Raw genomic sequence first — 23,225 nt, forward strand, 5'->3', positions numbered from 1 at the left:
ACACCATCAGGTTCAGGAACAGATATCACCCTTCAACCATCAGGCTCCTGAACCAGCACGGATGACTTCACTCACCTCAACACCGAACTGATTCTACAACTCGTGTTCTCGGTATTTACTTATTTGTACATTGGTTGTTTGTCGGTCTTTGCGTGTAGTTTTTCATTGATTCTATTATTTCTTTGTTTTACTGTGAATGCCTACAAGGAAATGAATCTCAGAGTTGTATATGGTGATATGTATGTACTTTGATAATAAATCTACTTTGAACTATCAGAACTACTGTAGAATTATGTGAGCAACTCACCTTCCACCTAGCCCACAACCCAGTGTAAATTACCTTAAACCTTGGACCACCAGTAATAGGCCACCTACTAGTGAAAATGGTTTGTATTTTCTCAATCCATTAAAACCTTCCTGGTTGTAAACCCTTCTCAATCTCTTGGGAAAACAACAAGATGCCTTTGGCAAAAATGCTCTTCGGTGTCCTAAATATTCTTATACAAACCTAAAAATGTCTTCAAGCCAAATTAAATACAAGCATTAAAAAAAGTCTACCAATAGAAATTACAGTTTGTTACTCCAGCTAATACATTTCTGGTTGTAATTAGTATGTTGGTCGAACCAAAGCTGGTGATGAATCAGCACAAAGGAGAGAGATTGAAAATCTGATTGAATGGTATCAAAACAATCTCTCACTCAACATCAGCAAAACCAAAGAGCTGATTATTGATGATAGGAAGAAGCCAGAGGTCGATGACCCAGTGTTCATTAAGGGAACAGAGGGGGAGAAGGTCGCCTTTAAATTCCTTGGCATCTGTCCTGGGATTAGCATGCAAGCAAAATCACAAAGAAGGCATGATAGTGTCTCCTATTTCTTAGAATTTTGTGTAAATTTGGCACGTCATCTAAAACTAGTGTAAACTTGTATAAATGCAAAGTGGTGAGTATCCTGACTGGTATGAAAGCACTAATTCTCAGGAACAGAAAATTCTGCAAAATGTAGATAAAAGTCCAGTCCATCAGAGGCAAAGCCCTCCCCATCATGGAGTACATTTACATGGAGCGCTGCCACAAGAAAGCAGCATCCATCATCAAGGACCCCCATCATCCAGTCCTTGCCCTCTTCTCACTACTCCCATTGGGGAGGAGGTACAGGAGCCTTCCGTCCCACATCACCAGGTTCAGGAACAGTTATTACCCTTCATCCATTTGGGCTCTGAACTGGTGTGGATAATTTCACTCACCTCAACAATGAACTGACTCCACAACCTATCGACTCACTTTCAATGTCTTTACAAGTCATGTCCTCGGTATTACTTATTTACTTTTTTGTATTATTTACAAAATGTGTTGCCTTTTGCACATTGGTTGTTTGTCAGTCTTTGTTATTTATAATTTTTCATAAATTTTATTGTATTTCTTTATTGTCCTGTAAATGCCTGCAAGGAAACAAATCTCAAAGTGACATCTGTGTACATCAGTTATAAATTTACTTCGAACTTTGAAATTTAAACTCTCAAAAGCACTGACTGCAGCTGTCGACAACAACTATTCTTATGGGATCCCTATTCAAGTCATTATGTCAATTGTATAGATTGTAAAAATGACTGGTCCCTGAGAATTCTTTGAACTCTACAAGATCCGATGGATAATGGACTACTCATGCTACTCCTGAGGTACTCTCTGTTATCTGGAAATACAAATGAACGGCAGGTTTTTTTGTAGACCCACAACAAACTTCTGGCATGAAATGAACAGGGAAATATAGTTGCAACCTTCTGTTGCTTAACCTTTGATTGTAATCTTCCATAAATGTGATGTACCTGCACAGAAAGGGTAGTGTGCATCCATGCATGATCTGAAATCCCAATCGTAGATACATGGGTGAAATTAAAACACTGAATGGGTTTATAAATAATAGCCAGAAACCTAATACTGTCCTTGTGTTCTTCAGTTACCAGATTTTGTATCTGGTTTTGCAACAAACCATGAAAGCCACATCTAAACAACTCAACAATTTTAAAATCCAAGTGAGTGAAATTATTTGGTCACTGACTCACCACCCTTCAACGATTTAAAGTACGTTTTTTTTAATGTATAAATTATGCAACCTTGAGATTTGTCTCCTTATAGGCAGCCACAAAGCAAGAAACCCAGAAGAACCCAATTTAAAAAAAGACCCACACCCCATGCATAGAGAAAGAGGGGAAAAAAACACAAATCATGCAAACTATAGAAGCAAGCAACAGCATTCTCAACCAAATTGAGTCCTTAGATTGAATCCCCGGAGTAGGCCAGAATAGGCCCAAAGCCTCGGTCTCATTTCATCATATAAGTGGGGCAAATCATCGCGAAGCTCGCAGACATGAAGCACAGCAGCCAGGGCAGTCTCACAGCCTCAGTATCATGGAGACAGGAGTGAACATCACGGGAGAGTGAGTGAAATTGGCCCAATCCTCACCTCCAGTCTCAACACCCAGCCTTTCCAGTCCATCTGGGCTGGCGTATAAATCATCCAGAGAGCAGATTGTGCCTCACGTTCGGACCTGGTCTCCACTGCAGCAAAGTGCTCCAGGCCTAGACCACACCACCCAGCCTGAAGCCATCCTCTCCTCTTGTGCATGCTCTTTACAGTCTGCCTTCCATGTGCCAATCTATCCTTTGCAGCTGTGTCCCTCCAGCATGTGGCTGTTCTGGAAAGACGGAGGAAGCTGATGGCTGTATAAGGCCTCTACACAACAATAGGCCTAAGTAGCTCTGGTCCGGACTTTACCATCCAAAATGCTGCCTGGACTGAATAAATGAACGGTTAGAATAAGTGCAGCAATGATGAGAACATGAACGCAGGCTCATACCCAACAGACAATTTGTCAGTTCCCTGGGGCAAGACATCATGGAAATATCTGCTACAGGTCAACTGGGACCTAGCACAGAAGGAGGAGGGTGTGAACATGGATAGGGGGGTGTGGGTGATGAGGAACTCGTCAGGGGTGACATTGCCCATGCCTGACACAATGCAAGTGGAGAGTCAGGAGAAAAAGCCCTGACAATATTGCAAATGTTCCACTGAGATGTCAGATCTAGAGGATGTGGGAAATGACTTGTTCATTGCTGATGAATAGATATGAAATTGCTGTGACTGAGATAGACTGACATGCACTGTTCAATGGGCAAGTTTCACCTCTGGATCCACACGTTGACTAAGATATTGTTGCTCTAGCATTTCACACTGTAGATGAGATACAACTTGATAACAAGGTGCATTTTACAATCTTAACCAAGCATCTTTCTTTCTAAGGGCCCTTGGTCATGGTGCTTTTGGTGAGGTGTATGAGGGCCATGTGGTTGGAATTGGTGGTGAATCAGCCCCTTTACAAGTGGCAATCAAGGTTAGTGATAGACCTTTCTGAACCATATCAGATTGTTTGCGAGAATGCGTCAAGTATGTATGTGGCCGACTACTCGCGTGGTGCATTGACTGGGCAGCCTACGCACGGACGGCTCTCTCTCCTTGCATGGTGTTTTGAGACAAATTTTTTTTGTTGCCTCAGCGGGCCAGGTTCCTAACCCCTGCACTGTAGTTTGCCCAGCGTGTACGGAGGCTAACGTGACTCAGTAGAAATGTTCAATCCTACTGCTCCATTGCCATTCTTGCTCCAAACATGTGCAACTCCTTCCAAGTTCATTTTCCAATGTAAGGGTGATTGGGTTAATGAATGAGACTGAGACTCCTCAGATTATGGGTGGATGGACTAAGGACTGGTTAATGAGAAATAAAAGTTAGACTAGAAATAAAGCGGTCATTCTTGGGTTAGTAGAGTGTAACCGATAGACTGATGCAAGGAGAAACAAATAAGCAATTTAAATTGCATACCATAGAATCACAGAAATATACAGCACAGAAAAGGGCCCTCGTGGCTCAGCTCATCCAAGCTGAGCATGACACCTATCCACCTTAATCCCATTTGGCCACATTAGACATGTAGCTCTCTACACTTTCCCGATTCAATTACCTGTCCAAAATCCATTTAAGCATTGAAATTATACTTCCCTTGGAAGCTCATTCCAGAGGGTATTCACACTCTGCGGGGAAAAAGCTGCCCTTCAGATCTCGGTTGCTGAGATGAGGGAACTAGCTAAGTTCACTTGTAAGACAATGTAGGGAGAGCAAATGTGTGATGGAAGCAAGGGGGTGCGGCCAGATTAACTGAATGGCAAGAAGGTGGCAGATAGAATATAGAACAGAGAATAGTACAGCACATTACAGGCCCTTCGGCCCACAATGTTGTGCTGACCCTCAAATCCTGTCTTCCATATAACACCCCCACCTTAAATTCCTCCATATACCTGTCTGGTAGTCTCTTAAACTTCACTAGTGTATCTGCCTCCACCACTGACTCAGGCAGTGCATTCCACGCACCAACCACTCTCTGAGTAAAAAACCTTCCTCTAATATCCCCCTTGAAATTCCCACCCCTTACCTTAAAGCCATGTACTCTTGTATTGAGCAGTGGTGCCCTGGGGAAGAGGCGCTGGCTATCCACTCTATCTATTCCTCTTATTATCTTATCTTATACACCTCTATCATGTCTCCTCTCATCCTCCTTCTCTCCAAAGAGTAAAGCCCTAGCTCCCTTAATCTCTGATCATAATGCATACTCTCTAAACCAGGCAGCATCCTGGTAAATCTCCTCTGTACCCTTTCCAATGCTTCCACATCCTTCCTATAGTGAGGTGACCAGAACTGGACTTAATACTCCAAGTGTGGCCCAACCAGAGTTTTATAGAGCTGCATCACTACATCGTGACTCTTAAACTCTATCCCTCGACTTATGAAAGCTAACACCCCATAAGCATTCTTAACTACCCTATCTACCTGTGAGGCAACTTTCAGGGATCTGTGGACATGTACCCCCCGATCCCTCTGTTCCTCCACAATTCCAAGTACCCTGCCATTTACTTTGTACTCTGCCTTGGAGTTTGTCCTTCCAAAGTGTACCACCTCACACTTCTCCGGGTTGAACTCCATCTGCCACTTCTCAGCCCACTTCTGCATCCTATCAATGTCTCTCTGAAATCTTTGACAATCCTCTACACTATCTACAACACCACCAACCTTTGTGTTGTCTGCAAACTTGCCAACCCGCCCTTCTACCCCCCACATCCAGGTCATTAATAGAAATCACGAAAAGCAGAGGTCCCAGAACAGATCCTTGTGGGACACCACTAGTCACAATCCTCCAATCTGAATGTACTCCCTCCACCACGACCCTCTGCCTCCTGCAGGCAAGCCAATTCTGAATCCACCTGACCAAACTTCCCTGGATCCCATGCCTTCTGACTTTCTGAATAAACCTGCCGTGTGGAACCTTGTCAAATGCCTTACTAGAATCCATGTAGATCACATCCACTGCACTACCCTCATCTATATGCCTGGTCACCTCTTCAAAGAACTCTGTCAGGCTTGTTAGACATGATCTGCCCTTCACAAAGCCATGCTGACTGTCCCTGATCAGACCATGTTTCTCTAAATGCCCATAGATCCTATCTCTAAGAATCTTTTCCAACAGCTTTCCCACCACAGACGTAAGGCTCACTGGTCTATAATTACCCGGACTATCCCTACTACCTTTTTTGAACAAGGGGACAACATTCGCCTCCCTCCAGTTCTCCGGTACCATTCCCATGGACAACGAGGACATAAAGATCCTAGCCAGAGGCTCAGCAATCTCTTCCCTTGCCTCGTGGAGCAAACTGGGGAATATTCCATCAGGCCCTGGGGACTTATCCGTCCTAATGTATTTTAACAACTCCAACACCTCCTCTCCCTTAATATCAACATGCTCCAGAATATCAACCTCACTCATATTGTCCTCACCTTCATCAAGTTCCCTCTCATTGGTGAATACCGAAGAGAAATATTCATTGAGGATCTCGCTCACTTCCACAGCCTCCAGGCACATCTTCCCACCTTTATCTCTAATCAGTCCTACCTTCACTCCTGTCATCCTTTTGTTCTTCACATAATTGAAGAATGCCTTGGGGTTTTCCTTTACCCTACTTGCCAAGGCCTTCTCATGCCCCCTTCTTGCTCTTCTCAACCCCTTCTTAAGCTCCTTTCTTGCTTCCCTATATTCCTCAATAGACCCATCTGATCCTTGCTTCCTAAACTGCATGTATGCTGCCTTCATCCACCTGACTAGATTTTCCACCTCACTTGTCACCCATGGTTCCTTCACCCTACCATTCTTTATCTTCCTCACCAGGATAAATTTATCCCTAACATCCTGCAAGAGATCGCTAAACATTGACCACATGTCCATAGTACATTTCTCTGCAAAAAACATCATCCCAATTCACACCCGCAAGTTCTAGCCTTATAGCCTCATAATTTGCCCTTCCCTAATTAAAAATTTTCTTGTCCTCTCTGGTTCTATCCTTTTCCATGATAATGCTAAAGGCCAGGGAGCAGTGGTCACTGTCCCCCAGATGCTCACCCACTGAGAGATCTGTGACCTGACCCAGTTCATTACCTAGTACTAGATCTAGTATGGCATTCCACCTGGTCGGCCTGTCCACATACTGTGACAGGAATCCATCCTGGACACACTTAACAAACTCTGCTCCATCTAAACCCTTGGAACTAATCAGGTGCCAATCAATATCAGGGAAGTTAAAGTCACCCATGATAACAACCCTGTTATTTTTGCACCTTTCCAAAATCTGCCTCCCAATCTGCTCCTCTGTATCTCTGCTGCTACCAGGGTGCCTATAGAATACCCCCAAAAGTGTATGGAGCCTGATGTGATTATTCACTTTGAGAGGAAGAATGAGAGCATTAATCAGAAGGTGAGGGAATGAATTATTCTGATAATCGGAGAAATTCGAACGTCATTATGTGCATATGGCAAAACATTAGCAAGCAAGGACAGCAGGCGTCAGCTTGGCCTGTGTTGTCTGGGAGTAGGAATATACACTCAATGGCGATGCTTTTTAGGTACTTTTACCTCGTAAAGTGGCCACTGAGTGCATATCCCTGGTCTTCTGCTGCTGCTTAAAGGTTCAGAGATGCTCTTCTGCACACCACTGTTGTTACATATTTTTGTTTGAGTTACAATATCCTTCCTGTCAGCTTGAACCAGTCTGGCCATTCTCCTCAGACCTCTCTCGATAACAAGGCATTTTCGTCCGCAGAACTGTCGCTCACTGGATGTTTTTTTTTTAATTTTTGCACCTTACTTTGTAAACTCAAGAGACTGTTGTGCATGAAAATCCCAGGAGACCAGCAGTTTCTGAGCTACTCAAACCACCCCATCTGGCACCAACAATCATTTCACGGTCAAAATCACTTAGATCCCATTTCTTTCCCATTCTGATGTTTGGTCTGAACAACAACTGAACCTCTTTTATGCATTGAGCTGCTGCCATATGATTGGCTGATTAGATACAGTATTTACATTAATGAACAGGTGTAATAATAAAGTGGCCATTGATTTTTTTTCAATTAAGATGATGCAATTGTGTATTACTTTGATGAGATCACGTGTGGAGTGCTGGGTATAGATTTTGAATTCTTATCTAAGATTCTACTTGTTTTATACATACTGTGATGAATGCACAGTGCATTATTTATTAGAATGCAAAGACTATCTTTTGAGGAGAGATTGAGAAGGAGGGAACTATATGCTTTGAAATATCAAAGAATGAAATGATCTCAACACAACAGAAAGTTCTCTGTGAGAGACTATCACGGTAGGCACTATGGCGATATTTTCTCTGTGGAGTATAAAAAAGCAAACAGAGGTTAATAGGGTAGACGGTATTCTCTTGAGTGAGGGTGTCTAAAGCAAGAGGGGATAGGTATAAATTGAGATCAAGAGGTTTAGAGGAGACTTGAAGAAGAATATTTTCGTATAGAGAGTGGAGTCTGGAATACACTGCCTGAGGAGGCAGTGGAGATAGAACTTCCTTAAAATCTTAAGAAGTACTTAGACAAACATTTGAAATGCCTCACATTGAAGGCTATAGAATGAATGTAACTAAGTGGAACTTGTATAGATATGTATAAAGGTCATCATAAGTATGATGGACTGTTTAAATATTGTATGATTTCTGTGACTCTACAGTACAGCTAAGTAGGATTCATAAGCCATCAGCTATTTATGACTTAAATGAGATTGTTTTAATGCAACAAGTTGCAATTCTTTGTAATTATTTTGTGTGGTGGACTACAGATGCTTCATTTTTCAATATATTTGGGTCTGGGTTTAAGAATTTTTACAAATTAAGGGAATGGATATAATTAAGTGTAAAAATTGGCCCAAGTAAGGCCCATGATCCAATTCCTCTTTCATTAAATCCTTGAATTCCTAATTCTTAAATGCTGATGTATTGTTGCACTTATTTGCTACCAATCACAGACTCTGCCAGAAATCTGTTCCGAGCAGGATGAAATGGATTTCCTGATGGAGGCTTTAATTATCAGGTAACAGTGGTAACTCTGTTTTCGTGCATTTCTGATTGCTTGAAGGTTTAGAACAGTCACACAGTTTACATTTAGATTTAGATTCAGGTTTAATTATCCCATGTACATTGAAACCGACAGTGAAATGCATCATTTGCATTAACAACCAACGCACCCAAATGTTGCCACACATTCCAACGCCAATGTAGCAAGCCCATAATGTTCCAAAGAACAACACAAGCAACAATAACAACGACAACAGAACAAGTCCTTTCCCAGTCCTCCCGCACCCATTGAAGACTCCAATGCCAGGATAGGACAACCCCAGGCTTCTAGTCCTTGTCCCTGGATACTCAGACTCACAGACATTGGGCTCCAACTTCGGACCTCATCCCAGGACGTTAATCACAGGTCTGACCTTTGAGTCTGGACTGCCGGACTCATACAGACAGTCAAAAGCTGACTGTCAGTTAATTAGTGAAGGTCAATTAGGATTAAATGATAAACTCAAAGGCGGGTGGTACGTGAACATTCAATCCTGTTCTTTTTCATCCCACTTCTCCAGTTAGATGGGACTGTGAGTGACGCTTCCATTAATGCATCCTCCATTTAAGAAACATTCTTCTGAAATCCCCTTCCTCATGAAAGCCATCTAAACCAGGGATGGGGCACATGCGGCAAAAGTGGTGCCTTGCACCCCAGTGATAATAATAAAAAAGTAAGCCTACTCGTGCAAAAAGTATTAACCAGAAACCGATTTGTAGAAAAAAAATCTATAACAGGAATTCAAGAGGCTTTGAGCTAGAAATGGGTTTTACTGAGAATAAATCTAAAACTTAGCAATTATTTTTAGCAATTTTATTATTTCGTGCACATCTTTTGGCGGAAGTTATCTCCTTTCACACTAATCTGTTTTCAATTTTTAAAAAAATGTTCGATGAGTCAAACTAGGAAAGAAGGACTTTTGTTCTGCAGTGGTTCCATAACTGTTCAATACATGTTTGATACTTGTTTGATCCTGAGGCGCCAGGCATCTGCACCAGCCGTGTGTCGCAGGTTTTTGCCAGTCAGTTTACAACTGACACTCGTGCACTACGGAGTTGTGCTTTGTTCGCCCTTTGAGAACATTTGCAGTTTTGTACTTTTTGGAAGATTAAGCCTTGTTTTTACATTCAGTTACCCATCACAGTGCAAAAGAAAGTGAGCAAATGAAAAGCAGAAAGTGATAGTAAACGTGAATTCAATGAACAGTGGGAAAATTAGTTCTTATTTATAGCGGGTCCGTCAGGAAAACCGTTGTGCATTGTTTCTGAAAACATTTTCAGCCATGAAATTGATTAAAGTAGACTCATTCCACCAAGATGCAACACAGAGCGTCATAGGAGGTCATTCCTGTCTGTGGCCATCAAACTTTACAACTCCTCCCTTGGAGGGTCAGACACCCTGAGCCAATAGGCTGGTCCTGGACTTATTTCCTGGCATAATTTACATATTACTATTTAACTATTTATGGTTTTATTACTATTTAATTATTTATGGTGCAACTGTAACGAAAACCAATTTCCCCCGGGATCAATAAAGTATGACTATGACTATGACTAAAAACAAAATGAGGTTGCGATTGACTGATTCAAATTTGAAGAATTCTCTGCTGCTTTCAGTAACTAATTTAACTCCAAACATTAAAAGCTTGGCGAAATCAAAACAGACTCAAAAGTCTCATTAAGGTAAGTAATGTTTATCTTGTTTTTATATTAAATCAATATATCATGTAAAAATGCTAAATATGTCTATATTAACATATCTTTACAAGAATTGAATGCGGGTACAAGAGATATATGGCGCATCTGAACTCGTGCGTGAAAAAATTGACGCTTGGAATGCAAAAGGTTGGCCACCTCGATCTAAATTATTAACCTAGCTCCAAATTTAGTTTGTTCTACAACTTGATCTTATGTTGCCCAATCAGCTCCCCACAAGTTCTGCCTTGACAGAATGTTTCCCATCCAACTGTAGCTCTTTTTTTTTCCTCTATACAAATACTGAGTTTCCTTTTTTGAAAACCACCATTAAATCAGCTTCCAACACCTCCTTAGGCAAGGCGACCCTGATCATAACAATTAGTTGGGATAAAAATAATTCTTCTCATCCTCCTTCAGGTTCTTTTGCTAATATCTAAAAACTTGTTCTCTACCACTGGTGAGAAGGTGTTTATTATATGGGTATAATCCTTTCCTCTTCCTTATTCAGTGAAATTTTCATCGCTAGTATTCCCCTAGTCTTCAATGTGCTTTGAACTTTTAACTATATTATTTCCTCGTTGTTTTTAATAGCAAGTTTAACCACCAGAATATTGTCCAGTGTATCGGTGTGAGTCTTCAAGCCTTGCCTCGATTTATCCTACTGGAACTGATGTCTGGAGGAGACATGAAGACTTTTCTCAGAGAAAACAGGCCTAAAGCTGTAAGCACAAAAGCAAATATTTGTAATATTTCCTGTGTGGTTCACCTCTCAAGGCTGAAGAGCAAGTGACAGATCTCATGTGGGCTTCAATACTAGTTGAACAAATACAAAGATGGCGAGTAAATAATTAAACAAACTTTCCAACCACTTTCCAACCTTGCCTGATGTGATGTATTCCATTCAAGTACATAACTTTCTCTCTAGCAGCAAGGTGATGTATTAAAACATAGAACATGATAGCACAGTACAGACCTTTTGGCCCACAATATTGTGCCAAACCCTTAACCTAAGATCAACTTAACCTTCCCTCTTGTATAGATCCCATTTTGTTTTTATCACCATGGGCCTATCTAAGAGTTTTTAAAATATCCCTAATGTATCTGTCTCTACTACCACCCCTGGCAGGATATTTCTTGCACCCACTAATCTGTGCAAAATAAGTTACTCCTAGCATCACCCCCAATCTCCTAAAAATTATGCCCACTCGTATTAGCCATTTCTGCCCTGGGAAAAAGTCCACTCGATCTATGCCTCTTATCCTCTTGTATTAAGTCACCCTTTATCCTCCCTTGCTTCAAAGAGTAACGTCCTGGCTCGTTCAACCTATTCCCATGAGATATGCTCTCTAATCCAGGCAACAAACTTGTGAATCTCCTCTGCGCCCTCTCTAATGCTTCCAAATCGTTCCTATAATGAGGTGACCAGAGTTGAACACAATATTCCAAGTGTGGTCTACCAGAGTTTTATAGAGCTGCAACGTTACCTCGTCGCTCTTGGACTCAATCCCCCGACTAATGAAGGTCAACACACAATAAGCCGCCTTAACAACCCTATCAACTTGCACGGCAATTCTGAGGGATCTGTGGATGTGGACCTCAAGCTCCTTCTGTTCCTCCGCACTGCTAAGAATCCTATCATTAAGCCCGTACTCCACCTTCAAATTTGACCTTTCCAAAGTGCATCACATCGTACTTTTCTGAGTTGAACTCTATCTGCCACTTCTCAGCCCAGCTCTGCATCCTGTCAATTTCCCTTTGTATCCTACAAAGATAGGTTTAAAAAATATCAGCCATGATTGAATGCCGGAGCAGACTCGAAAGCCCAAATGGCCTAATGCTGCTCCTATATCTTATGGTCTTATGCATAATGTACTTCTGTTTTCACTTGTATTTCTTTAGAAATGCAACAAATATCCAAAGACTCCATAATTCAAGACATAATTATAGCTTTGTGTCCTATGATCATAATATAAGTTATATGGTTTGACACCTAGTTGTTGACTAATTTTCTAAATTTAATGGTTTATTCTTAACCATATTAAATGCAGTGGATCATCTCATACCAGTGCCATTTATTGTTTTTACTTCAGGCACACACATCTACAATGACAATGCTGGACCTTCTGAGCATGGCCAAGGATATAGCTTGCGGCTGCAAATACCTGGAAGACAACCATTTCATTCACAGGTTGGTAATGATATCAGATTATGGAATCTTAATCAGACTAAAGGCATTAGATTTTATATTAATGAATTGTATTAGTTTCTTTTTGTTTGCTTGGGTTATATCCTTTATAACTAGTGAAGATGTACCTTTCTTTATCACTGTAGTTATTCCTGTACAGGTCACCCCGGGTTACAAGAGGGCTCCATTCCTGAGAACTGTTCATAAACCTGAGAGTTTGCAAGTTATAAGTATGGCAGAATATATCTGCAGTGTAGCAGGCACCTCAAGGTACTGGAAAGATACCAACAATGTTCTCTCTGCTAAAGCCTAGTTCACTAGAAGAATAAGCAGACTAATCCCAGCATCCTCTCCCATGCCAATACTCCGATCACTGAGGCTGCAATTACAGTAAGCATGTTGGGTGCACAGTGTCGTCAACATGACCCCATATTCCAGAAGTAGACAATTTATGCCAAGCTCTGTCACATAGATGACCAGGTGGACAGAGCAAAAGATTCAAGGAGGCTCTCAGAGCATGCTAGAAGAAATACAACATCCCCACTGATTCCTGAAAATTTCTGACCCATGACCCTCTGAAAGCAGAGAGTGAGAACTTAGGATGGTTTTGAATACCATTACAGTATTGGAAGCACTTCCACCTCACAAACTGGTCACTAGCCATTAGTGTTCCCTCTAACTTTTTTTACAGCTGTGCAGACCAACCGTTGCTCTGAGCAGGAAATTTTTACACGTCCTGAAAACTGTGTGTTACCTTAACATTAACATTATATAGAAGAAAATTCCAGCTGTGCGACAACAAAGGCTATGTGTGTGGGAGCACTTCAGTTACTGTGTGGCCGTGCAGCTGAGAGGGAACATCCTATTAGGCACCACCCACACTGTCTGTCGAAGAATTGGCAGTTCCCACATTGGCCTCATCCACTTCAAAACCTCACAAAATTGGACTGGAAACCAGGAGCCAGCTAAGAACAAAGTTGTAATTTTGGATTTTATGTGGTTCCGTCTCTTGCTCTGGTTGGGACCGATATGATTTCTGTAGTTCCCATCGTTTTTATTGTAGATGTGTCCATTGTTACTTCTGCAACTATATCCTGCTGGTAAGAGTTGTGGCTATTCTTAATACCTTGTTGTTATTGAATGTCCACTATTATTATAGTTCTTGTGTCCTTTTTATTACAGCCGCTGTATCCATTATTATGACTGCACATTTTCCTTGGTGTATCTATAACCTCTATTATTACTGTTGTTCTGTACATCATTTCAACAGTGGTGCCAGCCATTGCTATTCCTGTGATAGAGTTCAGCATGCTGGCGTCAGATTTATCTAACTCTTTTCTGGCTGGTTCCTCTCAGGGACATTGCAGCTAGGAATTGTTTATTAACCTGCACTGGACCCAAGCGAGCAGCTAAAATTGGAGACTTCGGGATGGCTCGAGACATTTACAGGTATCTCATATCCTTGCCAGTCTTGTGTTTGACATGAGTTGAATTTAGCTGGACCAGTCCATCCTTTAGATAGTATTTACTATAATCAAGTCCATGCCTTACTATCGCAATGACTAGACACCAACCACTATGCTAGGATGCCGCCCTAATTGGAAGAGTGCGATGATTGGAGGACTATTGGTCTGGAGGAGATTGCAGGGATAGGGAGGAGTGAAGAATGACTGAAGGCAAGATACGGAAGTAGATTGACAGGCCTTCCTTCCTTGCATATACTGTTGCTGCCCAGGTTGGGACCTGGCTGGGCTTGAACTCAGGACCATCTGCCTTGAAGTCCAGTACTGATGCCACTACACCACCAGCCGGCCCAATGCCTTACTATGTACAAACCCACTCACAAGGATGCATGATATACTTGACAAATTTAGTCTTTAGTGTGGTTCACCAAATCATTCTTCTTCAGTACTTCTCAGCTGTCTTGTATCTGGATGGGGCCATGCTCGATGGTTTCCTTAAATATATGTCTAGTTGCAGCTAAAGAATTATCCATAATGACTTCTCTTCTCAGTTAGGAATGATTACCTTTGCTGAGCCTGAAGGATGTCCCTTGTAGTGTTATCTGAGCCCATTGTCAGCTTCAGTATGCAGAGTGCCAACATCAGCCTCAGTAAAGCACCCCTCACCTGTATTTGACTTGTCAGATAGCTTGTCTACTATTCAGAACAGAATGAGTTGAAATTTCCTCTGGCTGAATATCTGGAAGACCATAGGCATTCTGTCCATGCTCAGTTACACAGATCTTGATGCCATCCCTGTCAGAGCCTTGTAACTTCGGCAATGGTGGTCCAGTGTGGTTGCAAATCCATGCTGTAGCTAAAGCAGTCTACTCCCACATCAATAAAATGATCTGATTCCACCATCAGCTCAACTGCTGCTAACTGCAGCTTTACCTTTCTTACCTTCGGATGTAAGTGTTCCAAAGCACTCCCACTGTTCCACCCTCACGAGACTCGATCTTAACTAAAAGCTCAGAGCAAGTTGAGCAGAGAAGTCCCATCCACTCATCACTCCTGTATTTGCTATCCTACATTGGTATTATCAGAGCAATATCTTTTTATTTCAAATTCCGCTGTATCGTCACTTCTCCTTATCTTTGTAACCTCCTCCAGACCACTTATCCTATGATCACTGCACTCTTCCACTTGGGGTGGCACAGGAGCATACTGGTTAGTGCAACACTTTACAGTACCGTTGACCCCAGTTCAATTCCCACCACCTTCTGTAAAGAGTTTGTACGTTCTCCCCGTGACCGCAAGAATTTTCTCCAAGTGTTCTGGTTTCCTCCCACAGTCCAAAGATGTACCCATTGGTAGGCTAATTGATCATTGTACACTGTCCCACGATTAGGCCAGGGCTAAAGTGGCATAGCTGGGCCTATTCCATGCTCTATCTCAATAAATAAATAGATTCCCACCATGAAAATGCCCTAATTTTAATCTCACCGCCATTATGCTAAACACTTAAATCCCCTTTCTAGTCAGCCCCTCTAGTTTTCTTTTAAGACAGTCCTTAAAACCTACCCGTGCTAACATCTCCCTGTGTGGTCAAACCTTATTTGAGAATATACTTGTAAAGCTCCTTGGAATGTTTTGTTGTGAAATAAGCTGCAGAAGTGCCCGTGATTATTGCAGTTCATTCCTAAAACTCAGCTTAATTCCCAGATTCTCCTTGCGTAATTTGATCTCAATGTGCCTCTCTCCAGGGCGAGTTACTACAGGAAAGGTGGGCGCGCAATGCTACCAGTCAAGTGGATGCCTCCAGAAGCTTTCCTTGAAGGAATCTTCACTTCAAAGACAGACACATGGTAATGCAGCAGACATTTGCAACACCTAAAGCTCATGGCAGGTCGTTCTGTGAAGTCAACGTCTAACCAGTTGTGGCCAAACTAGTGCATGTTCTCTGTTCACTAAACCTTGCACCCCTGAAAAGCTAAGGGTGCAAAACAGAGATGGCAGACATGGCACAAGTATTCACACCCACCAAAACAAATGAAAAATCAATAGTAATAATAATTGGCATCTGTTAGTCTCGCGAGACCATGGATTTGTGCCGTGGAAGGTTTCCAGGGCACAGACCTGGACAAGGTTGTATGGAAGACCGGCAGTTGCCCATGCTGCAAGTCTCCCCTCTCCACGCCACTAATGTGGCCATTGAGAGTATGTTCTAAAATGTGTTGATAAATTTGAGAAATGTTTGACACCAGTTTTGTCACAGAGCAATGTGTAGTTAAGTGCCTCACTCAAGGACACAACACGCTGCCTCAGCTGAAGCTCGAACTAGTGACCTTCAGATCACTAGACCGACACCTTAACCACTTGGCCACGCGCCAACACGAAAAATCAATAGCAGCCCTACTATACTGAGAACATCTCTCATTACAATGAATTGTCTACAACAACGACAACAACAAAGGAGGTGTCAAGCACTTTCATCCCTCCACTAGCCTGCAGGCCACCCTTGGACAAGATGTAGCAGCTGCTTAGCCCCCGATCAGGGTTACATGAAGCCATGGGAGCAGGTTGTATCAGCAGCTGGTGCACATCACAAGTCCTGGTTAAGTGACCACTGACTCCAGGCAGATAATCTCTGAAGAGTACTGATAATGGCTGGGATTATCAGCAAAAACACTGCCCAGAAAAAGGTTAATAACAAACTACTTCTGTAGAAAAATTTGCCAGGAACAGTCATGGTCAAGACAACGAACACCTAAGTGATTGGCATGGCACATAATGAATGACAACTGTACCATGTCAAAGGGCTTGTTTGCAACCAATCCTGCTCACTGCTTGTGTTTTATTTTGTGTAATTAAATTTCTAGGTTAGGTTACTGTGATCAGCACCTAATAATTCGACAGATGCATCATTTATTCTAGATTTAAAAAAAAAACAGGTATGGTGGGTCGCTTAGTTTGAAGTGGGTATATTTTAATGCTAAACAAGAGAAAATCTACAGATGCTGGAAATATTTTAATGCTTGGAGTAAGGGTGATGAACCTAGAGCATGGATCAGTACATGGAACTACAATGTTGTAGCCATTACCGAAAATTGATGAAGTGAGGGACAAGAATCGGGGATTAATGTACCAGGTTTTCAAAGCTTCAGAAAAGAGAGAGGAGGAGGTAAAAGTGTGTATGTGGGGCAGGGAGAGTTGCACTACTAATCAGGGACCATATCACAGCTGCACTCAGGGGAGACATAACGGAGGGGTCAGACACTAAGTCCATTTTGGGTGGAACTCAGGAATAGTAAGGATGTAATCACGCTGATGGGATTGTACTACAGACCCCCCCAGTAGTCATTGGGACGTTGATGGAACAGATATAAAATCAGATTAAGGAAATGTGTAAAAATAATAGGGTTATTGTCACAGGAATTTCAACTTCCCCAATATAAACTGGGACCACCTTAGCGTAAGGGGTTTAGATGGGGTAGAATTTGTTAGGTATACCAAGGAAGGTTTTGAAAATCGATATGTGAATGGACCAATGAGAGGAGGGGCCGTACTGGACCTGATGTTGGGTAATGAGCCTGGCTAGGGTGACTGACCTTTCAGTGGGTGAACAGTTAGGGAACCGTGGCCACAACTCCTGAGCTTTCAGATTAGCTATAGATAATGACAGATATAGTCTTTACAGGAGAGTTTTAAATTGGAGCAAATTACAAGGGCGTTAGGCAGGAATTAAGAAGCATTAATTGGGAACACCTTTTCTCAGGCAAGTCCACATCAGACATGTGGAGAGATTTTAAAGACCAATTGCACAGAGTACAGGAAAGGTATGCTCCTGTTAGAAGGACAGACGGGGATGGAAAGATAAGAGAACCTTGGATGTCTAGAGAGACGATGAATTTAGTCAAGAAGAGAAAGGAAATGTATGTAAAACTTTGGAAGATAGGATCAAACAAAGCACATGAGCAGTACAAAGAAGCTAGAAAGGAACTAAGAAGTGAATTAGGAAATCCAGGAGGGGCCATGAAAAGTTGTTGACAAGTAGGATTAAAGTGAATCCCAAGGCATTCTATACCTACATCAAGAGCAAGAGGATAACTAGGGAGGGGGTGGGAGCTCAAGGATAAAGGGGGTGGATCATTTGCTTGGATGCAGAGAACGTGAATGAGGTACTTGAGTACTTTGCTTCAGTGCTTACCAAGGAAAAGGATATGGTGGACCTGGAGATCAGTGCTGAGCGTATAAGTATGTTAGGGTGTTTAGAGGTCAAGCAGGAGGTAGTGTTAGGTCTCCGAATGAGTATTAAGGTGGATAATTCCCCTGGGCTTGATGGGATTTACCCCAGGTTATTGAAAAAGGCAAGAGATGAGATTTCTGGGATGTGAGCTGAGGAATGGCAGATGGAGTTTGACCCAGATAAATGTGAGGTGTTGCACCTCGCTAGGGCAAATGCAAGGAGACAGTACACTGTTAAGGACAAGATCCTTAACAGTGTTGCCAAGCAGAGAGATCTTGGGATCCATGTTCATAGCTCCTTGAAAGTGGCTACACAGGTCAAAAAGGTGGTTAAGAAGGCTTTTGGAATGCTAGTTCAAAATCAGGAGGCTATGTTGCAATTTTATATGACTCTGGTTTGGCCACACCTGGAGTATTACATACAGTTCTGGTTGCCTGCTATAGGAAAGATGTTGAGTCTTTGGAGAGGCTGCAGAAGAGGTTTGTTTTCTCAGAAGCTAAAGGGAGATCTGATAGAGGTTTACAAAATTACGTGAGACATAGATAGAGTGGACAGAGTGTATCTCTTTCCCAGGGTTGCAATGTCTAATACTGGAGGGCATGCATTGAAGGTGAGGGGGGGTAGGTTCAAGGGGGATGCAAAAGGGGTAAGTTATTTTACTCAGTGTGGTGGATGTCAAGGGCATGCATATTTAGGATATAAACACCATCAGAATTTACTTTTTGCATCAGTAGCACATATTAAATTAACATAAATTATACATAACTCACCTGACAAGATAAACAAAACTAGACATAATGACATTAGTGCAAGTTGAGGGAAATTAAGTCCGAGGTAGAATGAAGGTCTTTTATTTCAGTTCAAGAACATGATGGCAGTTTGTTGAGAAGCAGTGAACGCTCAGACAAAATCTCAGTTTAATTGGGTGGGGGCGGGGAGGACCCTGAGATTTTTACTGATAATCCCTCAAACCTACCTAAAGGCAACTGAGACAATAGGAGACTACTCTGCACGCTTCCTCTTATGTCAGGCATGCTCCAGCCAGAAGATGGTCTAGTTCTCATTGTGGGCATGCTTTGTCAGGGCCAGAAGCTTGGCAACACCCACAGGCTCCCCCCAGCTCACCCTCAGACAGTGTTGGTTGTTAATGCAAATGATGCATTTGACTCTATGTTTCAATGCACACGGCACTGATACATCCAATTTCATCTAATCTAATTATTAACAGATGAGGTGCTGTATTCTTCGTCTGTACTTGAACCTCTTGCAAAATGATAGCCCTCCAACTTCCCCATGATTTCACTCATTCACTCAAAAGATCTAACTAGTCATGTGGGCTTGCCTCCATCCTGCCCACACATAAACCCTGCAACCAAATATTGCACAGCAACACCACAGAATAAAATTCAGGTCAGCTATAGTAAGACTGCTGCTTTTAGTTGAAAGTCCCTCTTCAAAGCCTTGGGTGTATTATCCAGGAAAACATGCCAGTGGCGGCATGGTAGTGAAGTGACATACAGTACAGGCGACCAGGATTCGATTCCCACTGCTGCCTGTAAGGAGTTTGTATCTTCTTCCCATGACTGCGTGTGTTTCCTTTGGGTGCTCCGGTTTCCTCCCACAATCCAAAGACTACTTGGTAGGTCAATTGGTTATCGTAAATTATCCCATCATGAGGCTAGGATTATATCGGGGGATTGCTGGTCTGCTGGAAAAGCCCATACCGTGCTCTATCTTGATAAATATTGAGAAATATTGAAATATTGGCGGTACCATCATTTGAATGAAAAGTTGAAACAAAGACCACCCCCAAACTTTCCTCTCAATTGCTTTAAAGGGTCTGTGAGAAGTATTTGAGAGGAGCTCAGTATTCCTAGTGACCCGAGCACGTTTCTGATTCCACCGACAAGCATTGGTACCTGTGACAGGATTTCATTTTGCAATCAACTGAAATTAAAAACAGAAATTTAAAACAATGCAAATACTACAAATCTAAAATGAAAGAAGAAAAAGCTTCAGAGAGTGTCAATGGAAAAAAGAGAGAATTAACTTCAATCTGAAATGTTATGTCTGTCTCTTTCCCCAGGTGCCGCACAACCTGTGGAGTATTCCCAGGTTTTAGTTTCATATCTCACTACATATTAGTACTTAGTGACATTGTTAATATGAATCATATTGATACAATCCATGCTAAGTGTCACTACATTATTAAATTCACACCAACTGGTTGTAAAGCACTTTGAGCCACGCTATAAAATTTCAAGTCCTTTCTTGCATTTGAATATCTCTGCAGGTCATTTGGTGTGTTGCTATGGGAGATCTTATCACTTGGATACATGCCCTATCCCTGCAAGAGCAATCAGGAAGTTTTGGAGTTTGTGACAAATGGTGGAAGGATGGATCCCCCTAAGAACTGTCCAGGACCTGTGTAAGTAATCTTAGCAAAGCAGGGTGATGACAAATTAGGGCTATTTCCAGCACAAAGTATAGCTGCAGGTCAAACAGTAATCAAAAGATGTTCCTGAAAGCAGAGTGAATTAAACAGTAATCAAAAGGGTAACAAGACAAAATCCTGGATCAAGATGGACATTAAACATTTCATCAGCACATGGATGAAACTTGATGAGGAATGTTGCTGAATAAACATTGTTAATTGTTTGAATATGGATCAATCTTAAGAAATTGCATCATGTACCAACTTTCAAACCTCCTGATTTTTACAGCTAGTAAGGTGTGTTAAAGTCATTATTGTAGGAAAAGAGGCAAGGTGTTTATGCGTAGATTACACCACTTCAAACGCAGAGTTCATAATACTCCAATGTAAGCCCATATAAGACAAAGGAGAAAATTAGGCCATTTGGCCCATCGAGTCTACTCTACCATTTGATCATGGTTGATTGATTTTCCCTCTCAACACCATTCTCCTGCCTTCTCCCTGTAATTTTGAAGCCCTGACTGATGAAGAACTTATCAGCTTCCAGTTTAAATATACCCAATGACTTGGCTTGCTGTGGCAATGAATTCTACAGATTTGCCACACTGGCGAAGAAATTCCTCGCATCTTTGTTTTTTTTTCTATTCGGAGGCTGTGCCCACTGATTCTAGACTCTTCCACTTTTGGAAACATCCTTTCCATGTCCACTCTATCCAGGCCTTTCAATATTCAATAGGTTTCAATAACATTCCCCTTCATTCTTCTGAACTCCAGCAATTCTAGGTAGCCTCCTCTAAATCCTCTCCAGTACCAGCACATCCTTCCATAGATATAGGGTCACTGGCCTTCTATATATTGTCGAGACCTGACGCAGACTGGGAGATCATTTTGCTGAACACCTATGCTCTGTCTGCCAGAGAAAGCAGGATCTCACTGTAAAGATGAAGCCACACTCAGGTTGGAGGAACAACACCTTATATTCCGTCTGGTTAGCCTCCAACCTGATGGCATGAACACTGACTTCTCTAACTTCCGCTAATGTCCCACATCCCCATCGTACCCCCTCCGTTATATACACACATTCTTTCACTCACTCACCTTTTACTCCCTCTGTCCCTTGCCCATCCTCTGGATTTCCCCCCCCTCCCCCTTTTCCTTCTCCCTGGGCCTCCTGTCCCATGATCCTCTCATATCCCCTTTTGCCAATCACCTGTCCAGCTCCTGGCTCCATCCCTCCCCCTCCTGTCTTCTCCTATCATTTTGGATCTCCCCCTCCCCCTCCCACTTTCAAATCTCTTACTAGCTCTTCTTTCAGTTAGTCCTGACGAAGGGTCTCGGCCTGAAACATCAACTGTACCTTTTCCTAGAGATGCTGCCTGGCCTGCTGCGTTCACCAGCAACTTTGATGTGTGTTGCTTGAATTTCCAGCATCTGCAGAATTCCTCATGTTTGCGAAATTATAGACCAGTTAGCCTGACTTTGGTGATTGGGAAGATTCCGGAGTCCATTATTTAAGATGTGATTTCAGGGTACTTGGAGGCACATTATAAAATACGCCAAAGTCAGCATGGTTTCCTTAAGGGGAAATCTTGTCTGACAAATCTGCTGGAACCCTTTGAGGAAATAACAAGCAGGATAGACATAGGAGAGTCAGTGGATGTTGTTTACTGATTTTCAGAAGGCCTTTGACAAGGTGCCACATGTGAGGTTGCTAAACAAGATAAAGAACCCATGGTATTACTGGAAATATACTATCATGGCTAGAGGATTTACTGAATGGCAGCTGGTAAAGAGTGGGAATAAAGGGAGCCTCTTCTGTTGTCTACAGGCAACTAGTGGTTTCTCGCACAGGCCAGTGTTGGGAGCGTTTCTTTTCACATTACATATCAATGATTTGGATGGCCGACTCGGCTTTGTGGCAAGGTTTGCGGAAAATACAAAGATAGATGGAGTGGCAGGTAGTTCTGAGCAAGAAGGGAGTCTACGGAAGCACTTAGTTTGGAGAAGTGCAGATGGAATACAGTGCAGGGAAGTGTAGGGTCGTGCACTTTGGCAGATGAAATAGAATCTCAGACTACTTTCTAAATGAAGCACAAATTCAGAAATCTAGGATGTAAAGGGATTTTGGCGTTTTGGTGTAGGATTCCATAAATGTTAACATGCAGGTTGAGACAGTGGTGAGGAAAACAAATGCAATGTTTGCATTTATTTTGAGAGGACTAGAATATAAGACCAGGGAGGAATGTGATGCTGAGGCTTTATAATGTATTGGTCAGATCGTGCTTGGTGTAATGTGAGATTTGGTCCCCTTATCTAAGGAAATATATGCTGGCATTGGAGAGGGTCCAGAGAAGGTTCTTGAGAATGATCCCCGGAATGAAAGGGTTAATAAAAAGGAGCTTTTGATGTCTCTGGGCCTGTACTCACTGAAGTTTAGAAGAATGAGAGTGGATCTCACTGAAATCTATCGACTATTGAAAGAAGGAGTGGACATGGAGAGCTTGTTTCCTATATTAGGAGAGTCTAGGACCAGAGGGCACAGTCTCAGAATAGATGTCCCTTTAGAATAGAGATGAGGGAGAGTTTCTTTACCCAGAGGGTGGAGTATCTGTGAAATTAATTGTGGAGGCCAAATCACTGGATATATTTAGAGAGGAGGTTTATTGATTCTTGATTTGTAAGGGTATCAAAGATTACAGGTGAGTA

General features: G+C 42.1%; 1 protein-coding gene across 1 annotated transcript in view; it reads left to right on the plus strand.

Annotated features, from left to right (window-relative positions):
- ltk (leukocyte receptor tyrosine kinase) overlaps positions 1–23,225 on the plus strand; it is an 88,955-nt gene that overhangs the window by 59,145 nt on the left and 6,585 nt on the right. The window contains exons 13-19 of the mRNA XM_072250730.1: positions 3,302–3,392; positions 8,424–8,488; positions 10,801–10,930; positions 12,300–12,397; positions 13,751–13,843; positions 15,603–15,704; positions 20,379–20,513. Of these exons, the coding sequence (XP_072106831.1) occupies positions 3,302–3,392; positions 8,424–8,488; positions 10,801–10,930; positions 12,300–12,397; positions 13,751–13,843; positions 15,603–15,704; positions 20,379–20,513 (714 nt within the window). The remainder of the gene's footprint in view (positions 1–3,301; positions 3,393–8,423; positions 8,489–10,800; positions 10,931–12,299; positions 12,398–13,750; positions 13,844–15,602; positions 15,705–20,378; positions 20,514–23,225) is intronic.

The sequence above is a fragment of the Mobula birostris genome, chromosome 1 (genome assembly GCF_030028105.1).
Source record: "Mobula birostris isolate sMobBir1 chromosome 1, sMobBir1.hap1, whole genome shotgun sequence".
NCBI lineage: Eukaryota > Metazoa > Chordata > Chondrichthyes > Myliobatiformes > Myliobatidae > Mobula > Mobula birostris.